Below are 23,644 nucleotides of genomic sequence, written 5' to 3' on the forward strand. Positions count from 1 at the left end.
TGCTTGTTTAAATAGTATTTTGTAGTGAGTTCTGAATAAATAAATCTCTATATAAAATGATAGATGGGCATTGTAACCATTACAAAGAATGAGACTGGTCTTGTTTGGGTCAAAATGGGAAATTAAACAATTGTAATAGAATTTCTAATAAAATTAAAAAAAAATGTATTTTATCTAGACAGCTGTGTTAACTCTAGAGATTTGCATTTTTCAGAAAGTGAGCAGTGTAATGTTTTTCATTACCGTAATTGGATTCCATTGTGCTTTTTCTTGGCTTTTGGTGTGTTAGAAGTGCAATTTTTCAGGTGTTTCCATAGATGTATTTCATTAGTTAAAACTTCATAGTCATACATAAAGAGAAGGGCATATTACAAAACACAGGAATTAATTGGATTTATAAATTAATGCATAAAGGTCACTTACAAAGGTAAACTTCTTTGGGCTGTGAAATGGCACGCCAGACACTTTCTTAAAGTAACTGAGTCCTGTATTAAACATGTATCTTATTTTTATTTTGCCTGCTCTTTAAACACTGTGTCATTTTTTGAAACCATATTAAAAACATACTTGTCTCTGAAAATAACGAGCAGAATGTATACAAAGATATTGTTGATCATATAAGCTCAGTTTTGGGTGTATTTTTATATGTGTTTCTGAGGCAAGATTCTTTCAATGAAGTACATTTGTGCAGTTAAAATTGTGCTTTATGCCAAGGGCATAAAGTCAAGCCCAGCCATTACTCTTCATTACTTGGCATCAACACAGTCTTTTCAGCTTTAACTTGTAGTAGTTTATACTTGCTACCCTTTAGTTTTTTGAAGAATGCTTGTTTTAAAAACAGAATAATTTTCCCTCATTAGGTTTTAATTTTCAAGTTAAACAGATAATCATCTGCTTGTAATAGAATAAAAACTTAAAAATTGTCAAATTTGTCCTCGAAACAAAGCTTCGATGTTGTATGTTAATTGGCCTTTTTGGGATCTGGTTTATATTGGCAAGATGTACTTCATTAGTCTCTAAGCAAACCTAGAAACTTAGAAAAAAACAATTTCATGTTATCTTTCCCCGAGGACCAAATACAAGCTAGTTTACAGCTATACTGAATTAAATTCTAGCATTGGAATTATAAGTAATGGATGAGTTTCTGATATTTGCTTTCTCTAATCAGAAACGACATTTTGGAATGACCATTCTGGAATTACTTGGATGTGTTCATTTTTTTTTCATAGCATAGAGAGAATAATAATTATGAGAAAATTCTCATAAAGAGTAATAAGTAACAATCAGGCTCACTGGCAACCCTGTTCCAGACATTGGCCTTATTTGGTTTCCTGAGATGTGGATGAGATGCTCTCGGAAGCCTTAAAAACATATCTTTTCTGAAGCTGAATCTTCTTAAGCAGAGCAGCAAGCTGTGCCATCCTAGCCAGGACATCTAAAGGAGTTTATATCTCAGGAAAAGAACCAGAATAATCAAGACCAGTTTTTAGAGTAAAAGAATAACTGATTCCTGCATTTCTCTTATTATCTCTTAATAAGGTGATTTTTTTTTCTGTCCTTACATTAAGTATATTTAAGGTTATTCTGGTATTCATTGAGTTTGTAACAGAGATGCTTATTGTATCATTAAATAATACACAAGAGGAATCTTAAAACTTTGAATATTGTTCACCCTTGCTTGCATATGCCAGCAATGATGGGTTGCAGAAGTGTTGTATAGAAGTCAGTATCAATTCCACTGAGGTGAGAGGAGAAAAAGTACTTAGGTCTTATTCAAGAAGTTTTAGTATCTCTACCCATCATTAGTCATCATTGCTTATATTATTTATTAAAAGTCAGGACGAGACCTTCCTTAATTTTTATAAACAGAGAAGGTTTTGGAGAACCTTAAATACTCTAAGCACAATATAACATTCACCTGCCGATCTTCAAATGTGTGTTATTCCTACAATTCCTTTGTTCTTCTACTCAAGTAGAAACTAAGTTAGCCTGTATGTCAGCAAGCTAGTACAAGGTAGGAAAAAAGTAATTATAGAGGACAGAACTGATGATGACAGTCACTTTCTTGGGATTGTATTGGACATATCCAATGTGTTCCTTGGACCTTCTTGGAGATCTCCTACAGTTGAAGACACTCACCTTGGAGGCATTGCATCTTAAAGACTGATGACCAAGTCATTTTTATTTTGATCGTTTTAGTATAAAAAGAATATGAGTTAGGAGGAAGCATTTCAGTCTGGTTGTTGCTGACCATTAGGACTTCTGAGTGAAAATGAGTTAATGAACTCTTGAGGAGTCTTATTTATATGAATGTATGAAAACAGCTCAGTCACTAGCTAATCTGTTGGCTTTTTCTACCTTTATTCAAGAGTTTTACAAATGAGAAAATGACAGACTGTCTGTTGCCTCATTTATGGATGAATAAGAGTCAGGTTGTGTCTGCAATGCTTTAAAACAATTCCAAAACTGAGCTGATAAACTTCATAGAAAATTACACCAGAGGCCCAGAATCTATGGTCTTTTGGGATTTTTCCCAGTAAATTATCTTGGCAAATGGCTTTATGACTTGTCTGTGCCATTAATTTGCTGCGCAATAGAAGAATGGAAAGCTTTCTGCCCTTGAGGACAGTTTGTTGTGGGATCAGTGACTAGCCTTTCCCTTCTTTAGGAAGCTGAGATTACTGCTGCTTAGTACAGATTAACATCTTGCAGTTTCCTTTAGACAGTAGTTGCGATAGCACTAGCCCTTAGGAGCCAGGGTGTATTTTTATTAGGATCCTCTGAACTCAATTGTCTCACTCTGACTCTTCTACATAGCATTGCGGAATATTGCTTAAATCATGCATCTGTTCTCTTTTTTCTTTTTTGGTCATATTTGTACTTGAACAGGCACATTCATTCTAGACCATACGCCAGCAGTTCAGTGATACTTGGTGGGAATGTACTCTTCCCAAGGTCTTGGACATCCTGTATGTTGTATCTTATCTGATAAGATTGATGCTTCCTGTCCCATAACAGTTCTCTGAGTGAAGCTGGAATAGGAGATACTAATTTAGTATTTGCTAAGAACAAGAGCTGAAATGCTCAAATATTTAATTTTCATGGTTATTAATAAGTTAATGGAAAAGTATCTTTTGTAATTATTTGTTCCAGTAAACGCCATTGATAGATCTAGATTTTTTTTTTTTTTTTTGGAAAATTGTGCCAGCTAGATTCATTCTCACATTCAAATGTAGTTATTTGAAATAATTGGTTAAAAACTGGTTCTGACCAAAAAGGCAACAAAAAGCCTTATTTCTAGCTCCTACCTTGCCTACATATCATCTTTGTTACAGAAACAGATGATCCAATTAAACAGTTGCTTTCATACTAAAATGTAAGTTAACTAGTTTAGAAGGAAATTGTATTTAGTTGTCTGCAATATCTACAAATATCATTGGCCGCTTGTCATGCATTTCTCAAATCAATGGCTGGATTTTTAAAAGGTACTTCCAAGCATCAGGTCTCATTTTGACTTTTCATATTTAGCACAGTGATACTAGAAGAGAATCTTAAGGGGGCAAGGGGAATTCTAGTGTTTCAGCACTGATGTTTTTATCCTGAGAATAATAGTGTTTTCAGTGACCATCAGGAAGGCAACTGTATGTTTCGTGACTCCTGTTTTGTTTCTGTGCTAGTTGTTACAAGGCTTGACTGCCAGGGGGCTTTATGAATGTACCAATTTAAAAACATCGAAATGAGGTTGCTGTGATGTAGCACTGCACATATTAGTTCAAATTAAAGCACTCTTTCATAAATTTGATTTTGCGTAAGGAGAATGGAGTTAATTATGAACTTAAACTCCAGTTGTACTGGAGTTATACTGCCTCAAAATTATGTTTCTGGCAAGTAGAGTAGGAGATGACAGACCTTTTACGACAAATATTTCAGGAACATCAAATCTTTCATGGTTCTTCTGGAATATATTTCTGTACTTCAGTTTTACAGAGTAGTCCTTAATTTCTGTGAGTATGAGAGTTAAATTTAGTATGTGTTTGTGGTGGTCAGTGCTAATTGCACTGGGCTGCGGGTAGTAGAAGGTTTAAAAAAAAAAAACAACGGATTAATTTAAGGAGAGGAACAGAAGGATTTGCCCTCCCAGCCCCCTTTTTGTTGTTGTTGCCAATTTCGCATCTAATCATTCCCTATCTACCCACACTCCTGTGGTACCACGCTTTGTGAAATGAGTAGACGATACCTAGGGGTATCTCCTGTCATCTGTTACTTATGCACTTCTCTTTATTTGGTATGCTTTGCTAGGAGATTCAGGAGGGAATAAAATACACTTCTGACTATTTCCATCTTAAAAGCATGCCGACTGGCAACTTCCTGCTTTTCTTACAGCATGGTGTAGTTGTATGTCCATTTCTACGGTTTGATCTGTATTTTCAATATAAAAAAAAATAGTAATGCTTTATTTGACTTTAGCATTTAACTAGATAAACACTATAAACTTCTGTTTTCTCCTTTTCAAAACAGATACAATTGAAAAAGAGATAAGAAAAATCTTCAATATTCCAGGTGAAAAAGAGACCAGATTGTGGAACAAATACATGAGTAATACTTTTGAACCATTGAATAAACCAGATAGTACCATACAAGATGCTGGTTTATACCAGGGACAGGTACTGTGTAATATCATTTCCTTTTTTTATACATATCTTTTTTGCTTATGAAAATATAGCTCATTCCAATAAATTTTCAATCTTTTTAAGTGCAGTTTAACTCCTGTCCTAATAGATGATGTTGGGGTAGAGGATTTTTTTTAAACAACTTAAAGTAGTCATTGGGTATATATGCATAAGTAAAGATGAGTTTAACACTCCAATTAAATTAAAAGCAAATGAATGTTACATTGCTGACTTGAACTTGGTAGAAACCTGAAATAGGATCCGGGATATGTTTCCACAATGAAACCTACATTTAGGATAATAAATGGATTTGAAACATTTAGGATTTGAAATTCCAGCGTCCAGATTTCAGAAAGAAGTTAAGAAAAAATGAAATCTTTTTCAGATAAGAACCATAGAGATAAGAGCTCAATAACCTGTTTTTGCATGAGACTACATCATCACTTAAAAATAATTTTTATAGATTTTTTACAATATATTTTTAACTTTACAGTTCTTTTAACTTTACAAATGAGAATAAAGCTATACAAATATAAGTGTGATCTGATTGAAGAATTTTATCATCAGAATATCTTTTCAGATTACATTGATTCTTTAGTCTTCAAATAAAGTTGGATTTTTTCAGCAGCTGTGGTTCATGCAGTCATGTTGCAAAATATAAGTTGATAAGATTTGATGGCAGTAATTGTACACAACATTGTGTTAAAATATTTCCTTTTACCTTTAAATACCTGTTTTTGGCCTACTCAACAGCAGTATTCATGCTGTGCTTCAGTTTTCTTTTATGGCATGGAAGGTAAGTAATCAGTGCACCAAAATAACAGCTTGAACTATTGTGCCCTTTAACTTCATGCCGCACGCACTTAAACCCTCACACAGTTAATTTTCACAATGTAGAGGTCCTGCTGTAAGTCCCAATGAAGATTTGCGTCAAAGATACAACATGCAAATAAATAGCCTCTATTCCAGTGAAACATTAACTGTGAAGCACGTGTGGTCTTATATAGCTATAAAAAGATCTGCGGGTGACATCTATACTTTCAGCAGAACAAATATTTTTTCAAAACAGAGTTTAACCATGGTTTCTGAAAATGCTAAATGCCATGTCAGAGAATGTGTTTGGGTCAGTTGTACTTGCTGACACACAAGGTTGTTATTTTTATTGTCTAGCCTCCTAATTTAAAGATAGTTATTATATTAGTCTATCTAATCTAGTAGTTACTTTTTACCATGTAATTATAATCTATAAGTTGTTTTGAATTTTTCAGTTTGTTTCTGAAGTGAGCCTTTTAGGATTCCATTGAACTTTTACATCTGCATCTTCCTTTAATTTAGTGGTCTCTGAGAACCAAAAGGAATTTTTTTTTTTTTTTTTTTTTTAGCATTCAGCGCCAAAGATAGCAAGCTTCCATCTTCCAGACAGAAAATTATTCATGATAGAAAGCTGGTTTTCAATGGCACATCTTAATCTGTTCAGACTGAAAATATGATTTCACCTTCAAATGGCAGCATGATTTATGTAAGGTTTTGAGGACAAGTGCATATGTGTATGTATGTCTGTGTGTAGACACACAAAGATATAGCTTGGCAGTTACTGTCCTGAAATATCAGCATAAAATTAGGGTGAATTATTTTCATTTGAAAACGAAGAGCTAGATTCAGTTCAAATATTGGAATCTAGTTGCCATTTCAAATGATTTTGGCTATCCCAGCTGTCAATCTAGAAAGGCGTGAGCTTTTTGTAGGTCCTGTGTCATGTCTGCCAGCGTAGGGTAGATATCTCAAATACCCAAAGGCGTTTCAAATGGCACTTGCCTGTGTTTGGGACTGAGTGTTCTGTACTCCTGTTTGTACCAATAACAACTTGAGTTAAATGAATTTCATTAAACAACTGTCCTGTTTGGAAAATCAGTATTAGATGAATGCTTCTGAAAACAAACGAAACAACCTCAAGACTATGATTTTCAGAATATCAAGGCAGAAAATGTTTTTGGTTTTGTTTGTTTGTTACCTACCTGTGTAATGTGAGGCAAAATTCCTTTGGTTCCATTCTTTAACAGGGCTGTTGTATAGACATGATTTCTACAAATTCATGGATTCTGTTTGTGTTGGTCTTCTGACCTCTTTAAGATTTGCCAATTTACTCAAAAATTGTTGAGGTATATTAAGTGATGTGCTGAAAGTTGCCCAAAGTGTTTTTATGACATTTTTTTTTTTGTGGTAGGTACTGGTGATAGAACAGAAGAATGAGGATGGAACATGGCCAAGAGGTCCTTCAACTCCTAAGTAAGTTGTGAGTTTGTCACGTTTGCTGTAGCTTAACTATTTTCCCATGTTATTTTGCTCTCAAACACAGCTGGTTTTAAAAGTGGCATTCTATTTTTAAAATCAACATTTAGATGTTTCAGCTGAAAAAATGCAAAATAGTGTATTTGTTTTAAGTGCTGCACATTATAGAACATAATATTAAAAAGTGACTTCCTGCATATGCATTGCATATTTTTTTTGTTTTAGGCCAGTGATACACTTTGTCCTGTTTTAAAATAGGAAAAAAAAAAGTCTGTAGTAGAAAATTGTAAAACTTAGCTTATTTAAGATTTCTGTTTCAAGTGTATTTGCTAGGAGAACATAGATGCATGCAGTTTATCAGTATTTTTCTTTCATGTAAATGTTTTGATTACTAGCTTGTCCTTTTATTTCCAGAGCACGTAATACTTACACATAAACGTTACTTAAATTTCAGTCTGCATTGCCAGGATGTTGCTTTTGTTCTTTGTTGGGCTGTCATCAATTTACAGATTATGATGTTATTTTTCTTTTCATTTTTTTTTTCTGTTGCCATTATGACCAGTATCTTGATAACAGCAAGTAAATAGAAGACGTGTATGGCTTTTTTCATTTAGCTGGATACTTTTTTAAAATTTTGTTTCTAGAATCTAAATCATGTTCTCTGAGGTACACATGGGTTTTGAAGAACAGTTGGAACTTCTAGTAACCTTGCAGGATTCCAGCCTTACAAACAATTAACTGTTTTTTTCCCTTTTGTAGATGGGTTTTCAAGCATATCTTTTACTGAAAAGTTCTTTTAAGTTTCTTTTATTCCTTTTTTTTAATCTGAATTCATGTAATGAGATTCACTGTTTTTGAGATATTTTTGTAGAATCTTTGCTTGTCATTTGAAGGACAGAGATTCTTAATCTTTTTTGCATTTTATCTTAAGCACTTATTGGGAGTAACAGTTTATATTACATTGCTTAATGAAATCTGAGTTGTTCAATTTAAGTTTAATATGAACAGTGTAATCTTGCTTAGCAAGATATTATGACAAAAAGAAATGAGAATGTAGAGCACCAGAAAGAATAGGGTGCAAACTAATTGAAGTTTAATCTCTGACTTCAAAAAGCTTCTAGTTAAAATGTAAGTTCTGAGTCAAACTTTAAATGTAGATTTTGAAGTTTATATGCATATAGATAACTGAGTATCATGGCTTCTTTTGAAAGTTTTGATAGCAAGATATTCTCAGTACTGGTAACTGCTTCAATTCTGCCAAATTTTTATTACACTTTTTAGAAGGCGTTGAGAAACAGTATGTAAATTAATGTATATCATCTGGAAAATCTTTCGTTGGGGACAAGTAAAATAGAAAGTTCTGGTGTCAGAGAAGGCTTATAAGTAAATCGGAAAACGAGGGTGAATGGTTTTACTGTGAAACGGGGGTATGTTTCTGAGATTCGGCAACTGTCACAAACATTGATTGAAATTTGGTATTCAGATGCACTGTAATAATGGAGGGTCTGCAATATTTAGTAGATTCACATAGAAGCTGTAAGCAAGCAGTGCTGAGCCAAGGTTTTTACATCTATCTGAAACCTTGTGAAAAATGTTTAAAGGGGTAAGAATATAATACACTTGCTTTTGAGTCTTCTGTGTGAGATACTCTGGGATTGTTAGTATTAGTTTGTCATCAGTAATCGTATGCCCCCATGCACCTGCCTATAGTCCTGTCATTGAGTACATACATTTCACTGAGAGCTGGGAGTAGCTCTTTGTAGCGCCTCTTTTAGAAGAGTATAAATTGCAAATGTAATTTCTGAGTCCAGAGAATAAAATGCCTCATTTTAAAAGGTCAAAATGTAGAGTATTGGAAAATGTGAAGTATTTCTAATGCTTGAAAAGGCCAGGACCATTTTCAGAACATCACCTGAGCTTTTTGTAGAATCACAGAATAGCCAAGCTTGGAAGCGTACCTACCACCTGCTCAAAGAATGGTCCCTTGAAACAGGCTGCTTGGGTCCAGTCAGGTTTGGAGCATCTGCAAGAATGTCCTTTCAGTGGGCACCACTGAGGTCTCTCTACCACCAATTATTTATACACATTGGTAAGATCCCCTCCGGAGCCTTCTCTTCTCCAGGCTGAACAATCTCAGCTCTCACCATTCCTCCCTTAGTGTATACTGGTGACAGGGTTATTCCTCGCCACATGCATGACTTTGCATTTCCTTGTATGAAACTTGATGAGGCTCCTGTCTGCCCATTTCTCCAGCCTGCAGAGGTCCCTCTGAATGGCAGCACAGCCTGTGTGGTGACAGTTGAAAATGAGATAGTAAGGTGTTTTGCACATTTTCCCTGCCTTTTTCTTCGTAGCAGAAGCATAACAAGCAGTCTTTAAATTGATTGCTTCTATTGGCAGCTTTTATACCTACTGTAAGTGATGGGAGGCTTTTTTTCCGTAAGTAACATGTTAAAGGCATGATCATCTTTTCCTGCAGCAAGAGAACATACTTTGAAAGAGGCAAAACTGTGACCTCAATTTGGTATAGAAAAGAACACCTTGGAAAATAATTCTGGTTTTCTCATAATGAATCAGTACAAGTGATTACAAGCTCACCTGTTAGTGAGCTTTTTGTTACAAAAACAATTGTTTTTTTTCCTTATAAAGAACTTGGAGGAATTGATTTTAGGCTTGAGATTGTTTTTGTATAGGATGAGAGACTGCTGTGCAATTGAGAATTCCAGCTCTATGTCCAAGCTTGTCAGTGCTTAGATTTGTTTTTTGTGTACTGTTCTTCTAACGTCTGAACTTAGGTTATTTTGGAAGCAATTGCAACATCTCCTGTTTTAAAAACAAACACACACACACAAAAAAAACACTCACCTCTTAAGTTTACTGATATCTGCCATTGTCTCACACACATTTCACACTGCTTTTGATATGTGTTTTTGTCTGGAAGTATCTGAATGCGGTGTGCATTTTTTAATGTGTACAGGGTCAGTCTTCTGCCTTGGGAACAGCTGGATTTTTGGCACTCTGCAAGGTTCTGTTTATATCAACTGTTTGTATCAGCTACTGGGATTTTGTTGCTCAGGAAGTTTGGCTTCTGTGAAACTGTTTCTAGGGAGCTCATAGGGAGTTCTCATCAAATGTCTTTACTGTCATCTGTTCCTAAAATAGCTATTATTCAGCATTAATGGATAGTTCTGCAGAAAACTGTGCTAAACTGACTCTGCGTGTTTGTATCCTTCTACTGAAGATTATTTCACGGGTGCGGGGGTTGGGATGTGTGTGGAAAAATATTTTAGTGGCTTATTGTCATTGACATGTTTTAAACTAAGATAACAAAAATCTCGGGCTGTAGTTTGCGTAACTGAGCAACTTTACTACAAAACCAAACTATTTGTGTTCAGGAAAAACTGCAACAATTAAAATATTCATGCAATCCGTGATTCTAAAACGAGATGAGAAAAAACAAACTTAAGCTTTGAAGTTCCAATTAGGTACCAAATGAATAGCCAGGACAAGCTTTCTGATAGTTTTTTAAGAAGTTGTTACCTGTTTATATGCAAATATATATACAAGCAAGTCAGAGAAACATAGAGACTATTTAGTAAAAACTTATTTTCTAATTTTAGAAAGGTGTTGTATGCCGTTTTCCTAGAAAACTTAATAAAAAAGCATTAATTTAAATCCATCAGGTTCTTCAGAAATTCAATCTGCTTCTTACATGGCAAAAGCCTAAGAAGTTCCTATTTATCATATGTATCTGTAGACAATAAAAGTAATAAATTTAATTCTGGCCTGCTTTTTTAGACATCACTGTGGAGTTAAGTCCTCCAAATAGCTAGCTGCTACTTTGCATGATTTACAGATTGAGTGCTGTTAGCTTTAATACGTTTCTATGTAAAAGGGAATACGTTGATTTTTTGACCATAGAAAAATTTGAAACTGGAAACAATCCTATATTTTTCTTTGTAAAATAAATAATTTTTGTCATATGGTAAGATGTTGTTTTTTTTCCGTAAGAAGTTCTTTTCTGTTTCCAAACGACATGCTTTTATCTTGGAGAATCACTAAAGGCTCTCAATTGATTTTTGTTGTTTTTTTTTGTTTTGTTTCTGAGCTCAATCTCTATGCTTTTTACAGAAACAAAAAGGAATAAAAGATAAATAGCTATCCCCTCAGAAATAATTTAATGCTTGGGTATCCTAAGTTTGTAGGAAGCAAATATCCATAATTCTTCAAAAGAAAAACTGCTTGTGTATTGGAATGAATAGTATCTAAAACCACAAGTTTTAGTGTTTTTCCCTGAAGCAGTTGCTGCACAGACAGGTGTGCCTTTCTGCTGACATTGCTGGGAGAAAGATAATTGTGGAGAACAGAGCTGGCAACTGGGGACTTACTCTTAGGTCTTAAATTGTAAAAGCAAGAGCTTTTCTGCCAGTCAAGAGCTAGCCTGCAGTTTGCTGATGCATAATAACTTGTTCAACTGCAATAACCATGTGTCTGAGCCCCTGTGGGTAAACATCAAACATTGGTAATGTACAACAGAGACGTTTTCATGTTAGTTTAACAAAAGTGGTCATTAATACCAGTTAATACAGGGTTGAGAAGCTCTAACAAATGTATGCCCTGAACTCAAAGAAAAAATTTTTTTTTTGGTTGCTGCCTGTTAGAATATCAATCTTTCATACTCCCAAAGAAATACAATTAACTGAATCAATTGGTGTTGATGGGGTTTTGTGTTTTTGTTTGTTTTTTGTAAGAAGAGGATAGTCCAAACTGAAGTAGGAAATTACTAAAGCTAGCTTTAAGATACGAAATTCTTTGTCAGCGTAGTTATAACCACACCTTCACAGAATCAGAGTCCTTGAGGATGGAAGGAGTTCACAAGATGATCTTGTCCAGTCCCCATCCCCAAAGCAGGAGCAGCTACAGCAGGTTCCCCAGGACTGTGTCCAGTCAGGGTTGGAATATCTTCAGGAGTGGAGGATCCACAGCTGCTCTGGTCAACCAATTCCAGGGTTTGACCACCCTCACTATAAAAAAATGATTGTTTAATCACTTTTTTTGGTGAACATAATCTTATTTTCAGATGGAATTTCAGGTATTTCAATATATACCCAGATCAATATATGTCCAAGTCTCTCCCGTACTAGGGAGACCAGAACTGAACCCAGCAATCCAGTTGCGTCTCATCAGGGCAAAGTGCTGAGAAGAAGACAAGGCTCATCTCCCTCGACCTGCTGGCAGTGCTTCTCCTAATACAGCCCAGGAGGTTGTTGGGCTCCTTTGCCCCAAGGGCACATTGCTGGCTCATGCTCAGTTTTTTTATTCATCAGGACCCTAGGTGCTTCTTTGCCAAGCTGCTTTCCAGATGGTGGGCCTCCATTCCTCCCTCAGTGTGTACTGTTGCCGGGGATTACAGTAACTTCTCTGTATCCTGTTACTAAGTTTGTAAGGTCCTTTACCTCCTTGCCCTTCTCATGCTGGTAGGTGAACTGTTGTGTATCAAACTAGTTTCAATGTCTTTGACTTCTTGTGGTGAGCTCTGGATGCTAATACCAACTTTTGTCTGCCAAAAAGGAGAAGGTTTTTGATTGTTACAGTGCTGCCTGTTGACCGTCTTCAGTTGACCAGAATTAGTTCAAGAAAAGAGTGCGCAAGTCCTTCACAGATCTGGATTAAGCATGAGATTAGGTATTTGCAAGTCACTTGTTCAAGTGATTAGTTAGTATCTTCATTAAAGCCTATTATATCAATTCTAAAGCAGTACTGAATCATTTTATGTGAGAATTTATTACCTTACCACTCAGTCTGTTTTGGGAGTGGAGAAACAAGGTGGCTGTTTGTCCTGTGCCATGCAGAGATAGTCATAAAATATCTCAAGTTAGAAGGGACGTACAAAAATCGTTGAGACTTGCTTTTAATCTTAATTCTAATACTTTAGTTTTATCTTGTTCTTTTTGGTGTCTCTAGTTGTGTCAGCTCTGAATTGGTCTACTGACTTAAACGAACTGGGCAAAGAGGGTATAAGTTGTGGTGATATCATTTAATTAAGACAGCTCTTATGATAAACCAATGAAAGGCAAGTCCCACACAAAACTCTTTTAAAGCCTAAGTAATTTCATGTTGTTTGCTAGCTTACCTTGTTCTTCTGGATGTTGTCTTAGAATTTATGTGCAGAAATTTGATCTAGCATAATAAAATTACATTTACTTAGAACACTGCTGGTAGATTTGGTTTGAGGCAATCATATTTTTCTGTGTTCCTGCTAAAGTTTTTTTTTTTCTTAAAGGGTATTGCTTTTTATTATAGGGAGAATTTGACTATTACAATTGTGTTTCAAATTACTAACAAATACTTACATAGCAGTCTTCCCCTATATATACCTACTAGACTGCCAGTTACAATCTCAGACTGTATGTTTTCATGCAGCTCCAGCGTTTTCCTTATGAAAGGAGTTTCAGTTATTAGCCATAAAGACAAGACAATTACTGCCAAAACTAGTATGGAAAATCTTGCATTTACTAATACGTAACATTCTGCTGCAGAACATAAGCATTTTGTGTGTTTGCTAGGCAGTGCCCTAGCATTTTTAACCAAAAGTAAAATAATTAAAGAAGCAATATATGCTTGTGCATTACAAAGGTTTAAAAATCACTTTAAAATGTGCTGAAATCAGGGGCAGTGCTAAACTCAGAAACCTCTGAAACCCAGGCTTTAGTGAAGAATAGGTTAGGATTGTATGGGGGCTGTGAGGAGAGGAACATGAGGTACACATGCTATTCTTTCCTACCTTTATAGTATCTGTATCTTCTGCCTCTTCTTTCTTCATCAGACCTATCCCCTAGGTACACTATCCCCTAGGTACACTCTGGCTGGCTTTATTCCCCTCAAGTGTTGCAGAGCCTCTGCTATTACAGGCATACTGTGGTTTGATCACTCACTCTTGACGTTTTCTTTTTTTCAGAATAACTGGTAAATGAGATCACTATGCCTGGATTATATTTTTTCTCAACTCTTTTTCCTTTTTTAATTTTAATGGTCTTCTATTGCTTGCTTGATTATGCGTTTTCAAGGAGACACGTGTGTATGTCTGCAAAGCTGTGCTTGTAAATATGAATGAATAGAGTAAGTTCTTTGCAAAGTGCTTCTTGAAAATATGCCTGTAGAAGGCTTGACGTCTTGGTTCCTATTAACAATGGGACTTAAGATGGCTTAGTGTCTGATACACAGGCACTGGAGAACAGGTCTTTGGCTTTTCAGGGAACTTGCTTCATTTCACTGATACAATCTAATACATTAGGGTGTGTTAAACATAAAATGTACTCTGCCAATAAGTCCGAAATGCTTTAGGCAAGGAATTCTAGCCAAAACAGTTGTCTTCTATGCATCCTGAACAGAAATTCAGAGCAAGAATTGCTCTGGTTTTGCTACTCAGAATCTTTCTGGCAGCTTGGCCATGGAAGAGAGTGTAGTCTGGAAAGCTTAGTCCAGCTGCCCACAACAGTGGATAGAAGAGCATTCTTCTACAATTTTGAGTTCAATTGTCGGCTAAGTTACTATGTGAAACAGCTATCTACAAAGTTTTGAGATAGGGATGTTAAATACTAGTCATATTTCTTATTTCTTTTTCTGTTTAACAAGAGGGAATGCTGAAACAACTCATTAATGCTGTTTTTTTCTTGCAGTAGAGTGAAGTTGAGTGGGAAAAAAAAAATAATAAATATTTCTTATTTCAACTATCTCTTTGTAATTGTATCCTAAAATAAGATCAAAATCAATTCCAAAAGGGTGGCTTGAATAATGATGCATGCTTTTAAGAAGTCCATACAACTTCTAGCATATTAAATTATCCTTGAAACTTCAGAGTAAAATTAAGTATTCGTTGTTCACATTCAATTTTCAGAATATAATTTAACTAGCAATGACACAGATAAGAAAATTATACAGAATACTTTTAGACTCAATAACAAAGTCCAACTTTTGTACAGCTGATTACAAGAAAGTAAAGTACATACCACTGATGAAGCAAATGTTAAATACATGTGAGTAGTCAATCTGATTAAATGATTTTTACATCAAACATTTAAATCTTTAGACACTTGAAAATTACTCTGGAGCTCTTGCTTTATTTCTTGCTTTACATTACAAATATTTTTATCCTATACATAACATCTATCTTCTGATGTCAAAAAGCCTCAATAAATACAGATAGTGCAATAATGCAAATAATGCCACTTAAGTCACAGAAAATCTAGGGTTTATTTTATATCTAAATGCAGGAGACTTATTGCACTAACTTTAATCATTTAATCTAGTATATTTGGAGTGAAATTTTTACTTCTACCAGTAATTTTAACTGGAAATTTTTACCTTTTACACAGATTACTAAGTATACAGTTGAGAAATGCCACAGTCACACTAATACATATTGAATTTAGCACACTCCTAAAAGAGTATATGTTTTGTCTTAGAACCTTGTATTTAAAACAGAGTTGAATTTTTGTTGTATTCTTGATGGCTCATTTTTGCTTAGGAAATTACTAAGTTATTGCAGTTTGTTTATTTTTATTTTTCTGATGGATACTTTTGTCATTCTTCTTATACAGTGTTAAGGAACAGAAAGTAGGGCAGTAGTTTCAGCTTTAGTGCTTACTGTCCTTTCAGGGTTTTTTGTTATTCTTGTTTTCATCTTCCTTTTAGTGACTGGGGGGATTTCTGCCAATATTGTTACCAAGTTTTCCAACAAGTGTTGAAATATATTGAAAGTTCTTAAGAGCTATGAATGAATTCCACTCATCTTTGTGCATAGGATTTAGCAATGTAACCATCTGTAAGCAAATAGAAAGGCTGCACACCTCAGAGTTGTAGGAATCTCTTACATGTCATCACTTCATATTTGATAGCAAATGCTGAGTTTTAACTAGATATTTTATCATACTGGCAGAGCATCAAAGCAATGAGTAAAACAACTGTCACTTTCTCTCAGAAACAAATTATTTTTAGTTTTTGGCTGGAAACGAGATTTGTATTTGTGTAATTTATTCTGGTTTCTTTGAACCATTAGACAACAATTATTATGCATCAAGTTGTGAACTTTAAAACAATATTGCATTAGAATTTGGCTTAAATTAGAGAAGAAGCTTCACATTTGTTCTGAAAATTTAGGTTTCCATTCAAAATGACTCCGTTCAAATACCTTCTTTAAAATAACAAATGTGCATAATTTACCTTTCGTCTTGAATTCAAATAGGGCTAAACTAACTTCAGATTTTTATCTTGTGGACATAATCTGGGTATTTTACTTTGAAGATAATGCTCAAAGGATTTAGATTGATAATGGAAATCTACAGGAAAGCTTTTAAGTAACATTTTTCTTCATGTGATAATACAGCTTTTCTTTTGGAAGAGGTTTATTAATAAGAAGTTTAAAATAAATGTGAAAATGTACTTGGAAAAATTCCCTGTGTAAATATGTCTATCTCCTTGCAGAGCTTATTGCTTGAAATGTGCTTAAAATATCCTGAGCATGCAGAATTTCTTGTCTTAATGTTGTGAGATGTATTTCAAAGCTTTCCAAGGACAGCTGGAGCTTTATCCAACCCAGCTGGAGTTGCACAGGGCCCACAAAAAAAAAGAAAAAAAAATGCATGAAGTTGCCTAAAAACCATTGAGCCTTTTCCATGGTTTTCTGTAAGATCTAGAAAAGGAAGAAACAAACAGAAAAATTCAGCAATGTTGCTGTGTATTGTATTTAATTGTTAAATTAAGGGTGGGGTTACGATTGAAATATTCAGTATTCTTATAGTTAAGAAGAAACTACTTAACCACTGGGGATGAACAGTGATGATACTACTTTTGGCTCAAGAGGTTTTATAGCTTGCTTAATATTCTGCATTATATCCTGGAGTTCTTTTAACAATGTTAATAGGGCAAATTTACTGAAATGGTTTCATGCTGCTGTTAAACTAACCTTGGAATATGTGTCTTAAGCATTTTGATGTCACGTCTCAACATCCATTTATGGTTAAATGAAAAATCCCTAAAATTTTTAAGTTAGAAGACTTGCATTCTAGGTTGTAGAACATCAAAATATCTGTTGTCTTACTGTAAACTGAAAGCATTTTTTTTTTAGCAAAGTGGTCTGTGAGTTTTGTTTGCTTTTTGTTTTAATAGCACTATTTCTTCAACATAATATGAAACTGTGAAACTTTTTAGGTTTTAAAAAAGGAATTCTGAGAGATGTGTGTCATGAGTATTTTTAGTGCTTTGCCCATTTTTAAAAAAAAAAAAAAAATCCATGCTTGTTTATATGCACTGCTCTTTTGTTAGTTTGCTTTCAAGGTTTTTAATATCTCAGCATTTTTATCTAATTTACCATTTTCATATTTTTAAAGGTCCCCAGGTGCATCCAATTTTTCAACTTTACCAAAGATCTCTCCATCTCTATCAAATAATTATAACAACATGAACAACAGAAAGTAAGCAAATATATCTTAAAAACTTTATTTAATTGAATCACCTCAGTGTGATATAAACAGATTTCCATGTTACCTATCTTAAGAATTTTGATTTGGTTGTACAGTATTTGGATTATGAATTGTTACTGGTCACTATTTTGCAGTGTAGGTGTTGTAAAGCATGATAGCAGGAAACAAAACTCAATTAAAATGTTTAGTAACTCTTAGCCCTCGGATGCTAAATACAATGCTGAGCACTGTAAGAAAATGTATAAAGACTTTCTTAGATTATTTTCCTTCCAAAAATACATTATTATACTGTCTAGTTTTAGATGGGGAACAAAAAAGTATAAACTGCTTTCAGTTGTGATGGTCGGGTTTTCCCTTATTTATTGATTCTAAGGTATTATAGCGGGATGTATGATGGCACACCTTGATTTGAGACCATGGCAGCTGAATTGTTTTAGCTGTAATGGTTGTCATAGTAATTATAGCCATTGATTAGCTATCAGCAGCATAAATTCTGTGTCTTAGTGCTAGGAGACTTCAGAGATCTGTTTGCAATTGATGTGCTTAAGTATTGCAATGTACAGGAGCTTAGCAAAAGAGACTTTTCACTTGTAAAGGTTTTCTCCTTTCTGTGACAAAGTAGATATTTTATTAGGATTGTGATAAAAATCTAAAAGAGGGGCTTTCATATGCCAGTGGCCAACTTTGTGTGTAATGTTTTTTATATGTGGCAAATGTAAAAAGTTGGTGAATACAGAAAAACATGGAATTATTTCACTTTAACAGATACTTGATAGAGCATCTTTCAAATACTTGACGCCAGAAAGCACCCATCTCTAATGTAAGCTGGGGGAAATTAAAGAGGCTTATTCTTACCATTCCTTCAAATTGAGAATATTTTTCCAAACATGCATTTTGTGGTCAAACGTGAAGATGTTAAGTATTAAAAAGGTGATATAAATATTAAATGTCTTATACAGTATTTTCCAGTTAAATACTGCATTTATCAGAAGTAATTTTTCATAAGGGGTGACGTGTCACTTGTGTTTCTACCAGTTGTGAGTAGCCCCAAGTCTCAGTTTGAAATCCATGTAGTTAATTGCAATCCATTGTACTCTGTGTGAGTGTGTAGTAAATAAATATACGGTATCTATTGTTGTCTGAAAAATCATTTGACTCGAGCTGAGCCTCGAGCTGAGAACTAATGCCTTTCCCCCATTGCATATGCAAAAGGCAATTGTAATGCCAAAAGCGAAGCTCAGCAGTCATTATTTCTTATTGAGGTCCCATTTTAAATTGTTAGTATTTTTTTCTTTATTTAAATTTATTGTCTCTCTAGTGATGCTTCCTTTAGTTCTAGGAAGCAGGTTTGAAACCTGTGGCCAGTTCTTGCGGCTTTTAAAGACAGTTTCCCCACTTGCTTTAGCTGATTTTAATTTTTGGTTTCTTTTGAAGCCAAATGGGAGCTGTGGTTGTGGTTTTTAGTTGTGGTTTTGTTGTTTTTATTTTATAATTTGAGGATTTTCAGCAGAAATACGTGTTTAAAAGGAAGTGATATAAAATTGAGATTTGATGAGGTTTTTGGTTATTTGAAGTGCCTTAAATATAACATCAGAAAACCTAAATTAGAATAGGTGTGTGTGCTCTATAGTGTTATGAAACATCAGCCATCTTTTTGTTGTAACTCAAACCACTGTATATCTGACAGTTATGTAACGCAGATACTCAATTCAGAAGCATGTATTTTTCCTTATAGTACAATAATCTATTTATGGTGAATTTTAAAAAATATATTTTTAACAAATCCACAGATTTACAATTTGCTAAAATAGATAATACATAAAAATCTGTAGCAGAACTTCTGTCAGAATATATATTCAAGATGGACTAGGTCAGTAATAGAGAAGTCATATCCATTAATATACTATGTACTCTTACATGAAGAATTTTTGTTTTCAAAAAGTACATGTATTTAATTATATAATTCAGGAGTAAGAGCAGCAGTTTTCTCCTGTTTTCGACTCTTCTCCCAAATACCTCCTTTTCTAAGAAAGTACTTCTTTTCCTTTAATTCATGCTATCATCTTTTCATTGCTTTCTTAAATAACTACTTAGGTCAGCTTTGCCCAGAATTTATTTTCATGTTTATGCCTTGCTTGTCTTTTACATTTCACATTATTTCCAAAACAAAAGCAAAATTAGGCATTTGTGGCTTTCTAGGATCCATTGGCACCTCTATGTGGATATAAGACACTGTGACTCTAAGAAAATACCAGCATTTGTTTTTGAAGATAATTTTAGCTGACACAGCTGATCTGTGAGGCAGAAAAAGCAAACAGCGGGTTATGTGTAGGGATAGTTAGAGATGATAGTACTTTACAAGGCTGTTATTGCAGTCATTATAGAGTGGTCATGTTAATAAAATTTTGTTAACACTCTGAAAAGTATCATATTTCTTTACGTGGTATGCATTTCTATATAGTAGAATATAGCATAAAGTTTTGGGGTGTATTTTATGTTTCTTTGTTTGTTTGTTTTTGTTTAAAATTACTGATCATAGAATCAAAGAATGGTTTGGGTTGGAAGGGACCTTAAATCCCACCCAGTTCCAACCCCCTGCCATGGGCAGGGACACCTCCCACCAGACCAGGTTGCCCAAAGCCCCATCCAGCCTGGCCTTGAGCACCTCCAGGGATGGGGCATCCACAGCTTCTCTGGGCAGCCTATGCCAGTGCTTCACCACCCTCAGTAGTAAATAATTTCTTTGTAATATCTAATCTAAATCTTTCCTCTTTTAGTTTAAAACCATTACCCCTTGTCCTATCACTACACTCCCTGATAGAGTCCCTCTCCAGCTTTCTCATAGACCCCCTTCAGGTGCTGGAAGGCCGCTGTAAGGTCTCCCTGGAACCTTTTCCAGGCTGTGAACAACCCCAACTCCCTCAGCCTGTCTTCATAGGAAATGTGCTCCAGCCCTTTGGATCGTCTTTGTGGCCCTCCTCTGGACTCACTCCAACAGGTCCATGACCTTCTAATGCTGGGGAAGTATAACTTTAAAGATGTATAAATGTTAATTGCATATCATCCATAGAAACACTTTCTTCTTGTTGCACCTGACACACAAGCAAATAGTGTGGGGAAAGTGATGTTTTTAACTATAGATGATCATGAAAAATCTAAAAGACAGTAGTAGTACTTGCATAGTGACATACACTGCTGCTGCTTCAGGCATCTCCAAAAACTGATAGAACCTAATTATGCATTTGTTAAAGTGGTTGGTCACAAAAACACATTGACAATACGTTAAAATGGTTGAAATATTATAGGACTGTGTAAATATTCCAAAATTTTCATCTTCTGAGTTGATTCTTGCTGCTCACATTCTTTTTGGAGCACTGCACAGTCAAATTGTGTCATTTCCAAAGCTAGCAATGCTATTCCAAACTTTTCTGTATTGAAGGCACACTTCACAGAACTCCAACTGTACAATGAATGCTCTGCATTACGGTATCATAATCTGAAATTTTCTGGGAGGTTAAAAGGCATGATACAAAGGCAGTACATAAAACTCATTTCAACTGCCGGACATTGAACTCAAAATTTATAAGTTTACAGATAAAGGTAGGTTTCTGACTGACATTTTATTACCGTTTTCACTACTCCAAGAATTCTGGCTAGCTGTTCAGGGGTCTGAAGATTCCCCCCACCTCCAGGTCTTGCCTTGTTTTTTGAGCAGCAATTTATTATAAGAGCCATCAGTATTTTCTTTCCATTTTTACCCTTACTTGATTGCCCCCATTCTTGTACTACCCCTTTGCTTTTCCATGCATTATTCCTTCATTACAGGCAGCTTTCTAAAGGTTTTTCAGGAAAAGAAGATGTGAGGGTACATTATGAGAAGTTATTTTTTCTGGGGCATTTTATGTTTGAATAGTTCATGTAGACTTGCCTCTCGTCTTGTTTTCCATTCTTAGCCGTTTACTAATGGCTGTTATTAATCCTGTATTTTTGTCCAGTCCTAAAGGAATGAAAGAAACACAGTGTAGTTTTAAACAAAAATAACTTACAGAAAAAATGAAGTTTACAGACTATATAAAGCTATAAAGAGAAATCTCCTGGTCTGCTGAGTATAGTAGGCACTGTATTTTGCTTGATGAGTTTGGATGAAATATCACGGAAACCTGAAAGCTTCTGCATGTATGTGGTATTTAACTCAAAAAGAAAAGGGGTTTATGGGCTTCCTGGTATCCTCTCCAGTCCATTGATGCCCATTATGATTGTCAGACTTATTCGTAAATCAGGTAGCACAGTTATTTCACCAGTGAAAGGACTATTAATCAAGAATTGGGTGCCTTTTGAGAAGAAGAGCTCTATCTCAGTTATGAGCTGTGAATGTTTGATGCAGGAAGCCTGAGGTGCATTTCTTGGTCTAACACTGGAGGGTTGCATGCAATAATCAGATGGGTTCCTGTGGCCTTTAAGCTCCAGCCTGTGCTGGGAAGACTTTCCAGAACATATGTGCTATTGATAGGGTCATTTGAATGCCAGTATTTGTGGTGGCAAAATAAAAGTCCTGCTATCTGCAGGTCACCCCCTTATATCCTTATTTTCAATGCTGTTTCTGCTACAGCTGCTGCTTGAGCTCATCCTCCAAATTTTGCTAGTCCAGTACAGGAACTGGTGCTAGCAGGGGAGATGCAAGATCTTTGTCTGATGTGAATGGGGCATGAATATTTCAAGAATTTCCCTGAAGTCTGCAAAAGCTTTGCGATGACCAAAGTGTTGATCCCTGTGTTCTGATTGACGCAGAACTGAATTCCACTTGGTGAAGCCTATTATGAAGAAGGTGAGCCAACAACTTTGTCCAGAAGCCTTAGTCCATGGATGGCTTCATTCCTCCACACCCACTGGAGACAGTCCTGGTATCAGCTTGGGAAAGTGTTTAGTGCTGCCTTATGAGCTGTGGAAGGACAGATGGATAGGATAAGCTCTTTATAGAAAACCACAGTGATGCCTGTGAATCAGGCAAAAAGTCTGGCTCCTGGTCCCTAAGGCTGGGGAGAGCTCCAGAAGGGTGCTGGTGGCTTGTTTCTTGTCTGATCAAGGTGGGGGTGCTCTCCAGGATGAGTTCAGTCCCACTCAGATGTCCAGTTGGAGGGAGAGAAGTTTTCAGTTCCTCATTATCCTGCCCCTTTTGCTCCCATTTAAAATTAAATCCAGTTGGGTGTTTCACCGCGGCTCTTGCTGCCCTGGCAGGCAAGGACACAAGACCAACCTTGCTTGCTTGGTCTCTCCTACTGAGGGCACGAGGCTGCTGATCAGACACCCTGACTGCTGTTCCTGGCTTTGCTACAGGGGAAACCTTAGTTTAAAAAGGCTTTTTAGTGCTTCAGTCTCCTTCCTCTTACTCATTTCAATGCTGTTGTGTTACGAAGAGGGTGAGTATCTAATGACTCCCACCAAAGGACCCTACTCTCAGCTGCAGCCCCTCCCCCCCCCCCCCCCCCCAGTGAATCAAGCATATGGTTTATAAAAGGGTGTACTGCAGGGCACAGAAATAAGACCAGTAATCCAACTGGGAGTGCTGGTAGGGAAGTCACTAGACGTGCACTCACACTGTACTCTACAATACACAGTGCATGTGTGTGTGTAAAGGACATGTTTCATTCTAACTCCATTTCATGTTTCTTCTCCCTCTTGAGGAATGCTGATGTCCTATCTTTGTTCCTCACTTGTGGTTTGTAAGGAGTTATCAACTTTAAGTGCTGTCTTTTTCTTATAAGAAGAGAGTGCTCAAGCCTGTTGATTAAACACATCCCTTGCTTTTCCCTGTTAAGGCAAATTTCCAGACTCAGACTCTGAATGTAATTTCTGTTCCTCCTACACCATGTGCGTGTTGCAGAATTTTACCATCACATTCCAAATGTGCAGTAAGAACTTTTGCAAGTTATTAACAGTCATGACGGGTGCTTCACTCTTGACTGCTCTAGCCTTTTGGATTGGTCTCTTGGTTTTGTTGGTGGTGTTTTCTTTTGTTAATGAGAGATTCTAACCCTTGAAGATCTGGAGTAAAACGGGTTGAGGCAGGATTGCATGGGGCATCCTTTCTCTCTGGCAAGCCAAATGGCCAAGGGGAGCCAGCCCCAGAAGAGGGGCCCTCAACCTTCCTCCTTCCTCCACGTGAGGACATCTTCCAGGCTGCTCCCAACACAGCCGCCTTTGGCC

At 35.8% G+C, this 23,644-nt stretch overlaps 1 protein-coding gene across 7 annotated transcripts in view; it reads left to right on the plus strand.

The window, feature by feature from the left end:
* Positions 1-23,644, plus strand: part of USP15 (ubiquitin specific peptidase 15) — a 72,401-nt gene that overhangs the window by 24,797 nt on the left and 23,960 nt on the right. For 5 of the 7 annotated variants that reach the window (XR_004752719.1, XM_035332642.1, XM_035332634.1 and 2 more), the window contains 3 exons: positions 4,519-4,664; positions 6,895-6,956; positions 17,348-17,431. Coding sequence is in view for 6 of the 7 variants with exons in the window: in XM_035332642.1 (XP_035188533.1) it covers positions 4,519-4,664; positions 6,895-6,956; positions 17,348-17,431 (292 nt within the window). In the remaining variant the exon portion in view is untranslated. Of the gene's footprint in view, positions 1-4,518; positions 4,665-6,894; positions 6,957-10,354; positions 10,739-17,347; positions 17,432-23,644 lie in introns of those variants that run through there. The other 2 variants (XM_035332680.1, XM_035332652.1) reach the window with 2 other exon arrangements.

This window comes from Oxyura jamaicensis, chromosome 1 (assembly GCF_011077185.1).
Source record: "Oxyura jamaicensis isolate SHBP4307 breed ruddy duck chromosome 1, BPBGC_Ojam_1.0, whole genome shotgun sequence".
NCBI lineage: Eukaryota > Metazoa > Chordata > Aves > Anseriformes > Anatidae > Oxyura > Oxyura jamaicensis.